Source organism: Bos indicus, chromosome 6 (assembly GCF_029378745.1).
Source record: "Bos indicus isolate NIAB-ARS_2022 breed Sahiwal x Tharparkar chromosome 6, NIAB-ARS_B.indTharparkar_mat_pri_1.0, whole genome shotgun sequence".
Lineage (NCBI taxonomy): Eukaryota > Metazoa > Chordata > Mammalia > Artiodactyla > Bovidae > Bos > Bos indicus.
In genome coordinates this window covers 46,881,911-46,894,826 of record NC_091765.1, presented here as the reverse complement: position 1 = coordinate 46,894,826, position 12,916 = coordinate 46,881,911, and the positions used below count along the sequence as shown (strand labels likewise).

At 36.2% G+C, this 12,916-nt stretch overlaps 1 protein-coding gene across 5 annotated transcripts in view; it reads right to left on the bottom strand.

Moving 5' to 3' along the window:
• Window positions 1–1,159: 1,159 nt before the first annotated feature.
• Window positions 1,160–12,916, bottom strand: part of TBC1D19 (TBC1 domain family member 19) — a 156,936-nt gene continuing 145,179 nt past the window's right edge. For 4 of the 5 annotated variants that reach the window (XM_019962555.2, XM_070791252.1, XM_070791251.1 and 1 more), the window contains 2 exons: window positions 8,611–8,681; window positions 1,160–7,602 (listed from right to left, as the gene is read on the bottom strand). In XM_019962555.2, coding sequence (XP_019818114.2) covers window positions 7,528–7,602; window positions 8,611–8,681 — 146 coding nt within the window. In that variant the 3' untranslated portion in view covers window positions 1,160–7,527. The remainder of the gene's footprint in view (window positions 7,603–8,610; window positions 8,682–12,916) is intronic. The other variant, XM_070791250.1, reaches the window with a different exon arrangement.

Genomic DNA, 12,916 nt, shown 5'->3' with positions numbered 1-12,916 from the left:
TATTATAAAAATCACGAGAGGAAATGGACAGGTAGAATCATAGATCTTATAGGTAAGAGAATTCAAGCAATTGTGGACTTATTGTCGTAGGTAACAGTCAATATGATAACTCCAATTCATCTGAGAGGAGGTGGACTAGGTTCTGGTGTTCTGTAATAAATTACCACACACTTAGAAGCTTAAAATAACACAAATTGATTACTGTTCTGAGAGTCAGAAGTCCTAAAATCAAGGTGTCAACAGGTCTGAGTTCTTTCTAAAGGCTCTAGGGGTGAATCGATTTCCTTGCCTTATGCAGCTACTAGAGACCACTTGCATTCCTTGACTCGTGGCCCCTTCCTCCATTCTCAAAACCAAGAGCAAAGCATCTTCAAATCCTTCTCTGACTCTGAGACTCTTGCCTGCCTTCCTCTTTCTCTTATAAGGACCCTTATTACACTGAGTTCACCAGATAATCCAGGATAACAGCTCATCTCAAATTCCTTAAGTTACTCACACAAGTCAAGTGCCTTTTGTCATGTAAGGTAGCAGATTCACAGGATTCAAGGACTGCCACATGAAAATCTTTGCAGGACCATTATTCTTCATAGGAGGGATAGCACCATTACTTCAAAAAAGAGGTGTTAGTATTCTAATTCCATAAGAAGCAGTCTCTTACCACATTTATTACTGAAAAAGCAAACATACAAATACATACAAACATTGAGCACTCAGAATAGTCTCATGTTCGGAGTAAGCATTTAATTCTTATTGAATAAATATATGCATATCATATATCTAAGAAAAAAGTTTTAGGGATAAAGAATAGTTGAAGTAACGTGAAATAATTACCTAATTAACATAACAAAGACATTAATACCTGGGGCCAATTGCTTAATAATTTGAAGAAGCCATTTGGATCATCAGCAACATAAAATTTTGAGCAAAATTATCTTGACTTTGTATGTCTTCCCACCTCATTCTGAACCTATTTCATTCCTTTCCATTATTTTATCCCTAAATTGCTCAAACTAGTAAATTGACATATACTGAAAATATTTGTTGCATTTATTTAAGAAAGAAGTATATTTAATTTAAATTAGATGAGCTGCAGCACTTCGGTGTTCTATTGCAGGTTCTAGTCAGTGAACAAAGGAAGAAAAATAAATAAAAACATAGATTTGAAAAAAATGTAAAAGCATCTTTATTTATAGATGACATTTTATATGTAGAAAAGCCTAGGGCAGCTACAAAAAGAGGTACTGGAAGTGGTAAGTTTAGCAAGATCTCAGGATACAAGGTCAATATTTAAAAAGCAATTGTATTTCTATATATTAACAAACCATTGGAAATTGAAATTAAAAATATCATTTACAACAGCATAAAAAAGTAAAATAATTTTAACAAAATATGTGTAAGAACTCTACCTGGAGAACTACAAAATACTGAGTGAAAATAAACAAGACCTAAAGAAAATGAAGATACAGTCCACGTTCATGGATTGGTAGACTCAATATTATTAAGATATCAACTGTCCCCAAACCTATCTATAGATTTAATGCTATCTCAATATTAAAAAAAAAAATTCCAGCAGCCTTTTTTGGATACAAATGGAAAAGCTGATTCCAAGAGTTATTTAGAAATCCAAATAACTTAAAATAGCCAAAATAGTTTTGACATAGGTGAGCAAAATTAGAGAACTTATACTACTTGATTTCAAGATTTACTCTAAAGCTACAAATCAAGACAGTGTGGTGTTGGAGTAAGTATAGACATAAATCCATGGGACAGAGTAGAGAGTACAGAAATAAGCCCATAGATAATACAGTCAATTGATTTTATACAGAGGTATGGATGTAAAGGGATAGTTTCTTTAGCAAATGGTGCTGGAAAAAATTGTGTATCCGTATCCAAAATGTGACCCTCAATGTTTAATTTGTACCATACAGGAAAGTTAATTAAAAAAAAAAAGAATCAAAGGCCTAAATGTAAGAGCTAAAACTATAAAGTTTCTAGAAACAAGTACAGGAAAAAAAATTTTGTGACCTTGAGTTATACAAAGATTTTGTAGATGGGAGACAAAAAATATGAACCATAAAAAAATGGATAAACTGATTCAACAAAATTAAAACTTGCTGTTTAAAAGATGGTTAAAATAAAAAGACAAGCCACAGTCGAGAGAAAATTTTACATAACAGAAGTATAAACAGAATAAACAATTCTTACAAGTTCAGGTAACTGATTAAAAACTGGCAAAGATTTAGACACACTGCGAAAAAGTATTAAAAATGGCACATGAGCGTAAAAAGGTGCTCAACATCCTAAGTAACTAGAGAAATACAAATTAAAGCCACCTATTAGAATGACTAACATGATCATAGCTCTTATACACCATCAGGAATGTAAAATGGTAGAACCACGTCAGGAAAAATTTGGAGGTTTCTTACAAAGTTCAACTTATGTTTACCTATGACTCAGCAATTCTACTGCCAGATATTTACCCAAAAGAAATGAAGATATTCCATGTAAAGGCTTGCACACAAATGTTTTTAGAAGCTGTATCCATAATACACCAAAACATGAGAACAACATGGATATCACTAACCATGATGGGTAAACAAATTGTATGAAATCCTATCAAGTCATAAGAAGGAATGGAAAACTAATCAAATAACATGGATGAATCTCAGAAAATCATGTTAAGCAAAAGCTGTCAGACACAAAAGAGTACATATGCATGATTCCATTTACATGAAACTTAGAAAAGCCCATCCTAACATTTAGGAACAGAGCAGATCAATGGTTGTTTGCAGTGAATGTGCATATGGAAGATCGAATGGGAAGGAACATAAAGAGAATTGTTCCAGGTGGTGAAATGTTCTGTAACTTGACTGCAGTGGTGGTGATTTGAGTATACACATTTGTCAAATTTTACAGAATTGTGTAATTAAAATGCACACATTTTATTGTACAAAATTATATCTTAATAAAGTTGATTTAAATGAAAAAACTTGAGTGAGCCCAAGCGTTTACATTTTTTTCTCTCAAAATATTCCTTTTTGGATTTCCACAGGCAATTCCACAAATCAACTTAGGAGGTAAAATAGCTGAGTGACACTGGAACAAGCAAGTTATTACTCTGAACTGAGCAATTTTCCTCATCAGTAAAATGAGTGAATTAGGTTAGATGATTTCATTTGTTCATTCAATAAGCATTTACTAAAGCCCACTATGGGCAAGCACTAGGCCAGGTTCTAGAGATATAAAGCTGAAAAAGAAACCCCTTAAGGAAACAGAATGAGTCTAGTGGAAAAGAAAGACAAGCTAACATATGATTAGTATATTGCTTATGCATAATTAAGATATGAGGAGAATTCATAAGAGAAGCAGTCTTCTCTGATGATGCAAAATCTGAGTTGGGTTTTGAGGTACAAGTAAGAATTAGGTAGAGACAAGAAGGCATTCCAAGCAAAGAGTGCTGAGTGGGCAAAGATCCAGAGGTGAGAGAGACATCGCGTGTGTTCAAGGAACTGCAGGTAGCTTAGTAGGTCTGGAACACAGAATTCATCCTTGTAAGGTCATGGAGTGTCTTGACTGAAAAAAAGTTCTAAAAGATTCCTCTAGTTTAACCAACATGCAGGTAGGAGTCCTGTACCAAATAGTGATACTCATGTTGTAGAGGATCTCCTAAAAGGCAAAATAACTACACCATCAGTTAGGATCCTTTTTGTGGCAAAGATAATCTTTTGGCTCATGTAACAAAACAGTCCAGGGGTGGACTGGTGGAGTGTGACCTGGGAATTAACAAGGTCAACAGAGCAGCTTCTCACTCTGCATTCTTAGGCCACAGCAGCTCCAGATCTTATATCGTCTTTTATTCATACCCAGTTTCCCTGAAAGACTAAACCAAAGCCTCATAATCAAGTTTCACTAATTTTGCACAACCTTAGCCTCTGCACTAGATCCCTGTAGCCAGAGGGATGATACGTAATGATGGTTTGGCCAGGACCCAGAGGCCCTGGAAGCGGGAGTCAGCCACATCTGAAGTGCATGGAGGAATAGGTAGATCGCTAGATAAAAATTAGAGTCTTTGTAGAAGAAGGGAGACTATATGTCCTGAGGAGGAACTACCAGATTCCAACAATTTTTAGAACAAGGCAGGGGGTACAAACACATGGTCAGATTTCTTCTTTCATCGTCCATTCCTAGGACTAGTCAATGAAAACTGACTTCATAATAAAATGATGGGAGACAACATATATGCAAAAAACTATCACTACTCTAAAACACTGTATTACTAAATGAGAAGTTTTACGAGAACAAAGAGAAGGATGTAATTAATTCCAGTTTATAGGCTCAAGGGTATCTTCACAATAGAGGAGAGTTTTTTTAGTGGGGCCTTGAAAAATGGAGGTCCACTGCCAAAGATAAATTACATGGCCATAGCTGGTTGAGGAGCAGCATGTAATCTGGCGAGGATGAAGCACAGGATAACGGATCAGCGTGAGAACACAGGAATGGAAAGATCAAGCTGTGGCGAATTCTCCCCACCCTGCTACAGAGCCTGAACTTTATCCTTTAGGCAATAGGGTCTTGTTTAATTTTTAAGCATGTAAGTGACACAATCGAACCTGTATTTAGAGAATTGTAGGAACAGATTAGATACTTCCTGAGACTAGGAAGAAGGAGATAAGTATAGGGGAATAAAGCTAAGTTGTGAAGTGGAAGGCTGAGGGAGTTCAAGCTTAGTGTTCTCTATTTTCTCTGTGAAATAGGTAGAGAGAGGATGTGCTAAATGTAAGGGGGTACTATGCAATTAAGACACTCTGGAAATTTCAATTAGCCAGAAAGTTGTATTACCAAAACATTCTGATCAAAAAGGTTATTCAATAAACTCTTCCATAATATAAGGTCACACATACTACATTAACGGGCGAATTGAAATCAAGAAGAGCCAAATATAATCTATTAGGCTATTTCACCCCAAGTGAGAATGCCACAGGTTAAATAACAATGTAATTATCACTGGTCACTCAGATCCTTGTGATCACCCGCAAGAGCCTATGTGAGGCAGTGTCAGAGGTTGGTAGGAGATGGCCTGGGAGAATTCTGGAGGGAGGAGGCAAGGAGATGTAGCAAGAGCAGTGCAGTGAGAGATGCAGTGGGCAAGGCAACCTGTCTTCCATGCAGTATTTTAACAAGCAGCCAGGAGCAGCACATGGCTGAGAGGGTATGTGTGGCAGCCTATCAGGTTTGGCTTTTGGATTCAGATTTAGAACTACTGGCTAGAGCCACCCTTCTAAATGAAAGGATCTGCTATGCCATGGTTCATTAAAAAAATTTTTTTAATAGATATGAGGTCTCAAACTATCAAATGAAGTCACACAAATGCTAATGAAGTTGGGCACTCTTCACATATTATTTTCTACAACTTGACCTTAAAATGTCATATGTAAAATCAATTATTGACAACCTCTTATATTTGTCTGGTGCTTTGTAGTATTATAATAATAATAAAAAATAACTTTCAAATATATTTTCTCATTTGGTTTTACTCAACCCTGTCAGCAAACAGAGCAAATATAGAACTTCCGGTTGCCTGTCCTGTCTCCCATTTCCCACAGCCAAATTACAGATATAAGAGATTAAATTATCTAGGGATTTAAAGCTAGGACAAGAACTCTCCAGTTGAATGTTTCTCCTACTAGATTACTACATTGCTATGTTTAAAACAGTTTATGAATATTCTCCTAAAGAAACAAACCAAAGGTAGGTGTATCTGTACACATTTGACCCTAATCATTCAGAACTCTCTTCCTGACAGTCACAGGTGTGTGCTTGTCCTTGTGATGAAAGTGCATCTGTGTACACAGAATGGCAAAGCATATGATCATAACTGTATGCCTTCAAAGGCAATAAAGTGGAGCTTGCTGCTGCTGCTGCTAAGTCGCTTCAGTCATGTCCAACTCTGTGCGACCCCATAGACGGCAGCCTACCAGGCTCCCCCATCCCTGGGATTCTCCAGGCAAGAACACTGGAGTGGGTTGCCATTTCCTTCTCCAATGCATGAAAGTGAAAAGTGTAAGTGAGGTCGCTCAGTCGGGTCTGACCCTCAGCGACCCCATGGACTGCAGCCTACCAGGCTTCTCTGTCCATGGGATTTTCCAGGCAAGAGTACTGGAGTGGGGTGCCATTGACTTCTCCAAAAGTGTGGAGCTTATTAAGGATCAATTACTGAATAAATGGTTATTTGCTTCTTCTAGTCGTTATTTAGTCCTCAAGGTCAACAAGTACCTGATGAATAAAAGCATTATATGGAATTTCAAATTAATAACTAGTAGTTATATAAAATTCCACCACACTTGTGGTGGTGTGCTGAACCTCATACATTCCTAAAAAATACTCTCTAAATGAAAGACTTGGGAAATAGATTTTGATAAAACTTTATACAATACTAGGCATTTAGTAAGACTATCAATATATTGATTCAGAATTTTATTGAAATGATTAGAATTTTGAATTTGAGTATAAAATTGAAAGACATTGATTTTTGGACTTCTTCCCCCCACAATCTATCATTCCATATTACAGAAATGCTAGGTTTTTAAGGAGTAATATAAAATAAGACCCTCCACTTATAATAGGACCAAAATTAAGATTGATGCCGTACACAATGTCTTCAGTCTCTACTTCTGGTCTCTCTAAGCTGCTCTGCACTAGAAGTAAATCTTGTTAAACCAAGCTTCAGCCAAAGCGCACATGGTTTTCATCTTTCATTCCCTTCGTTGAGTTCTTGGGTGTCCCCTTTGGATATTTCCGAAGTAAGAGAATTTGGCAACACACCTCAGCAGTGTCAAGTCTTCTAACCAAGAGATGGAAAGCTGAGAAACTTGAAGGGATCATTCCATCATTTTCTTTTTTTCAGAAAGTGATGACTAAAACACTGTCAGGTGCAAACAGTTGTATCTGACCTTCTCCAGGAGAGACCTTTAAGGGAGAAATAAAACGGAGAGAGATCTAGAAGATCTCTGATGAGAGACAAGTTGTTAAAAACACCAAAGTACATTTTCATTCCTACTAAAAAGCATTATCTTTGTCAAGTCTTCTCACATCTTACCCCACCCCTGCTCTGAGTGAAGAGCAATTTATAAGACAAAATGACTCATTATCTAGAGATAAATTTACAAACTGACATAAGAGAATTATCCCAGAGGCTACATTACCTATTCAAGTTTATTACAATATCTTTAGTTCTTATTGCATATATAGTTACATGCCTTTTACAAGTCAGGATTATCTATATAGTAGGCTTGATTTAGCAGAAGTTATGTCTATTGCTTCTCTCTTGAAAATCAACAGCATGCAGTGCAATACATGGTGTGCAGACTTATTGTTTCAAAAAGTGAAAAACTACTTAGGTTTAACTGAGAAGGGAACATGATCTTTATTGGCTTTATGCAAAGTTTAATTTTGGTTTTATGCAGAGTTTGCATAGTTCATGATTACTTCCTAAGGAAAAACTACATGTATTGTCAGTGACCTTGCAGATCAGGTGACAGTAGCAAACAGAAAAATCTGAAGAAGAGGCATAACTTTTAAAGTAGAAAGGTCAGCAAGAACTGCCTGAAACAAAAAACGAAAGGAATGATTAGTATCGGCATTCTGATCAGCAAAGTGAAGCCTCTAAAACAAACACAGAAAAACCATTACAATGCACTTCTGACATCAACACACTCTTAAGTGTTTCAGATTGGTCCCAAATCTGAAGCTACAACCCTCCTTCTCTTTTCTGAACATCTTAATGTTAGAACGTGTGCAAAATGCTCAAACGTTCAGTAGAAAATAACCTGGACTTTAGCCTTGAGCCTTCTTCAAATATACAAGGTAGCATGAGTTTATAAGAGGTCTGACATTTCAACTTGCTTCTATAAATAAACATACATTATGAATCCTAGTCTTGTTATACTAGTGTAAGGAGTAACTGACTTTAGGAAATCATTTTAAGAAGGAATTAATGTTTATTCAGTTGCAAGATGCATAAACATCCTCTTCCCTTTAAACAAAGAATGTAGGCAGCTATTTTAAGGATAAAATTGCATTTCTATGAGAGATAACAAATAGAGTAATATTGTAAGTCACTACTTAATTGAACCATGTTTCAGATATAAGTTATACTATTGAAAAGAAACCAGCTTTAATAATTAACTCACTGCTAAAAATAACCAAAACCCATGTATCTTTACTGTATCAACCAAATGTATGCTCTTTAATTCTTTCAACTAGTGTGTCTTTGTTCTATGAACATAACACATGGATGTGAACAATTATAAGAAAATGCAACACAAGCCTCAATAGTTTCTATCAAAATTACTAGGTATCTTGTTTCCCATAAAAATAATAATGGTTTCTCATAATAACCTTGTTTATGACCCCTTCACAAGAACACTGTTTTCAAGTAATTAAGGAATTCTGAATATTTAATATTACTTAGCTTAAAACTTATAGGCATTACTCAAGATAAAAAATTAGGCTCTGAGTAATGTGTGTCCTATGCATTGGAGACTGAAGTACCCAAGCCTGGCAATCTCTCAGAAACTATTTCCATCCCATCTCAGCGAAACTTATCCTTACTTCAGCTGCAGCCAGTGATGTCACCTCCATCAGGTTCACTGCTCGGAAAGCAAACACAGCAGCTGCCAGGACTGGAAAAGAATGAACACTATTTTAACTGCTGGCCTACTCATCAGCCTGACAAATCTACTGGTATACCCAAAACCCACAGTGAGAACTCAGACCTAGTGCTTAACACAACTGCATTCAGTTAAGGTCTGGTGAGGAATGGAAATTTTCTTCTCTGGAGATCAGTATCTGAGGGCATTTCATTTTCTTTGGAAAAAATGAAAATTTTAGTGGTTTTTAAAAAGCCATTTTATAAATTGTTTCTTTCGTACCTACAGCTTCAATTATAACAGTTTTTAAATGGTAGATATAATGGCTGCCTTATGAAGATTTATTTTGATGCAGGTGTTTCTTATTGATGCAATGGAAAGGCTTCTGAAAAGTTAGAAGACTGAATTTTTAAATGTATCAGATAATATTTCATACGTATCAAGGCAGTATCTATATAAAAATGCGGCAACAAGTATGTCTTTCCTTAAAAATGTTAACTTTATTGACTTTCCTAGAGTGTCATAACTGGGTATGTCTGTTGGGTGGGGTGTGGGGATTGATCCTGACATTTACATTAATGTTGGTTATAGGAAAAGATAAGTTGAAACTTTGAAAAAAAGAAATAAACCAAACCATTATAGACTATCTTGAAGGTCAATAATATATACGGAGTAGAAAACATCTAGATTTTTGTTCCCATTAGTCATATGCATATGAAAAGACAGTAATGCTGATATGCATTATGTCTTATTATATAATCTACCATAAAACCTTACGAAAGGGAATGAGTCATCATGAACAATGGAAGGACTCATGTAAGAGCTTCTGGCAACTCTGATAAGGAAACGGTACTGCCCAGAGGTCACATCACTTCTCCTATTTTTTCCATCACCATAGTGGTAGTGCATTCTCTACCGAACAAGTCCTTGAAGTTTAGGAAATGAATGGTAAGGAATCTTTAAAATTATGTGGAAGACTGGTTCCTAAGTATATTGCATAGACAATGCAAATAATTGTTAAAAATACATTTCTAGTATGGAAATAATAATCATAAGAACAGTTAATTCTCGTATCAACCCTGTGTTTGTTACTATTGTTAGCCCCATTTTACTAATGTAGAAACTGAGGCACTGTGAGTTTGGATGACATATTCAGAATCATACAGGTAGAAAATAATAGAGAGAAAACTCAACTCTGGCCCCAGAGCCCAAGCGTTTAACCACTGTGTGATGAAATTTCTGAGACTGAAGGTAAGCAATAATGACTCACCCCTGACATGGAATTTGGTGTGCTTTCCTAACTGTCTTCTCCTGTGACCCTCACAATGGTTTTCCCTTGGGATAAACCATAATGGAGAAGAGAATAAAAAAGAATGTATATCCATGTATATATCCATGTCACTTCATTGTACAGTAGAAATTAACACAACACTGTAAATCAACAATACTTCAATTTTAAAAAATAATGGTTTGCCAGAGATGGACTGAGGATGGTGCATGGTGATCCATGCTCTGGAGGATCAGGTGGCTAGGTGGCTAGATGGCTGTTCCTGGGGAGTACATGGTGGTAGGTGGCTGTTCCTCGGGAGTAGATGTCAGGATCCAGGTTTCTTAATTTCCCCAGGTAGAGGCAGAGTGACTGGGAAGCACAGGTAATTTTTGAGGGGACAATAGATTTTGGAAAGCTTGTCAAAAAAGCATTAGAACTAGTTAGGAAAATTCTGGAGGAAAAAAGACGGTTGTGGTAAAGTGAATAAATTTATTTAAAAAATCAAGTCAGCTGGAATTATTTAATATATAAAGACAGATATAAGAGATCTGGAACAAAGAATTTACCCTTTAATTGCGAATGGTGAAAATTTAAGTACTTTAAAGTCCTTGAGCTTCCATTTTTATAAGAATATCCAAGAAAACCATTTCTGTGGACAAGCAACTTCTTTATAGTTCTCTAATATCCAGAAACATATTTGACAATGGAGACATTTTATATGCTAAGGGATGTGGTCACTATTTCCTTTTTTGTGTGTAATTTAATAGAGTTGGTGAAAGCTTGACAGGATGGTCAAATTTTTTGCTGTAGCAGGAAAGAGTTTCACATGCTGGGAAATAGTTTTTCCAAAGGTAGATAAGAGGGAGAATAAAAGAGTAGTTACTAATTAGCTTCAGCATCCAAAATGCTTATGTGCTCATAACCTTTATTTATCTTGGTGTCACATCACAGAAGTTCCTTTCTGTCTACTTCATGTTTGGTTTGCCCAGCCCTTCCAAAGAGCAGGCTTATTTGCCAAGGAGAAAAGCTCTATACTTTGGGATATTTTCAACTGAATTCATGCTTTATATGAAATATAGAAACTCAAATACTTACTTTTGGTCTTTTAAATTGTTCGCATGAATTTTAAGCAACTCTATCATGAACATTAAAATACCCATGCTTTAAACTGTTCTTCAAAAGGCCCGAATAAGTTCACAGATTAAACCAGTAATATTTACTAAAATATTTATAAAGATTATATAAACTCACTTGAGCAAAAAAGTTGGTCCCAAAATATTCTTTTCTAATATACTCAGATGAAAAAAATGTATAAAATGATCAAAACTAACTTATATACATGTGTGCATGCATGCTCAGTCATGTCTGACTCTTTGCAACCCCATGGAGTGCAGCCCACCAGGCTCCACTGTCCATGGAATTTTCCCAGCATCTACATGCAATTATTTGCCTTATGTCTCTTTATTTGAATTCCAAGGAAGGAACTCCCATCAGTCTAATTTCATTTCTAGATGTTCTACAATTCTTCCCTGTTGGTTTTTTAAAAGACACTCTGAGAAAGCGAATGGATTCAACAGTGTGGACTGTCATTCTACCTATGTATCAGTAACTTATTAATGTATTAAGCATGCAGCAGAGTACCTGGCTTAGAGCAAATGCAGCACTCAACATTCATTTCTCTTTTACTTCAGTTTGCTGAGGGCATGATAAGTCACAGAAAGGGAGAATTTAAATTGGAAGAATTTAAGGTCTTATAGCTTTGAGGTCTTATAGTTTAACATTTCTTTCATGATAGAAAATCTTGTAACCCTTCAGATGACAGTTAAAAAGTCCATTCTACTTTTAGAAGGTCCTAATTATTAGAAAGTACTTTGTAATACTTAGCCCATTTCTTTAACATGCTCTAATATCTTTTTGAAATGATACAAAAAGTTACATGTTAATACAATGCTCTTCAAAATTTATGAACACCCAGAAGAATTACTTGGTGGAAAATCTTAAAATCCTGTCACCCAAGAAATGTTAGCAAAAAACAAGACTACTTAGCCTGGAAAATAGAAGACTTTGGGGAAAGAAGGGGGTGGGAATAGAAAAAACATGATGATGATCCCGATGCAACAGTAGTACCTTTTAACAAGTTATATTATCCAGAAGTGAAATAGGCCACTTAGTAAGACAGGGATTACCCAACACTGAATGTTCAAACACAGGATAAGTATTACCTGCCAGAAATATTTAAAAGAAGCTATACTTGATGGTCCGGAGAAGGCAATGGCACCCCACTCCAGTACTCTTGCCTGGAAAATCCCATGGATGGAGAAGCCTGGTAGGCTGCAGTCCGTGGGGTCGCTAAGAGTCGGACACGACTGATCGACTTCACTTTCACTTTTCACTTTCATGCATTGGAGAAGGAAATGGCAACCCACTCCAGTGTTCTTGCCTGGAGAATCCCAGGGACAGGGGAGCCTGGTGGGCTGCTGTCTATGGGGTTGCACAGAGTCGGACATGACTGAAGCGACTTAGCAGCAGCAGCAGCATACTTGATGGTCTCTAGGATTCCTTCCATCTCTAGATGGTATGTATCATAGCCATTCAGCCAAAAAGGTGATGACAGACCTTTTTTTTTCCTAACTCATATTTGTATTGGCTTTAAAAACAATTGAGATGGAAGGATACTGGGAGTTATTAAAAACTTTAGTAAATGATAACTCTAATTACACCAGGGGCAACAGTTATCTTCATGGCACTTTATTATTTAACTTTCCTTTAAAAAATACCACCTAATTACTCTAGACCTCTCAACACTCAAAAATATGTTAATATGGTACCTAGAGAATCTTTTCCAGGAAAAGGGTCTTCAATTAAGCATTATTTCCAAATGGCCAGAGAGGTGACTTTACAATGCTGTCACTGGGTAAAGAAATAAAGGCTCTCACAGCTTAAATAATTTGCTCAGTATCACACAACTGGAGAAGGCTGGAACCAGCACTCTGGCAAC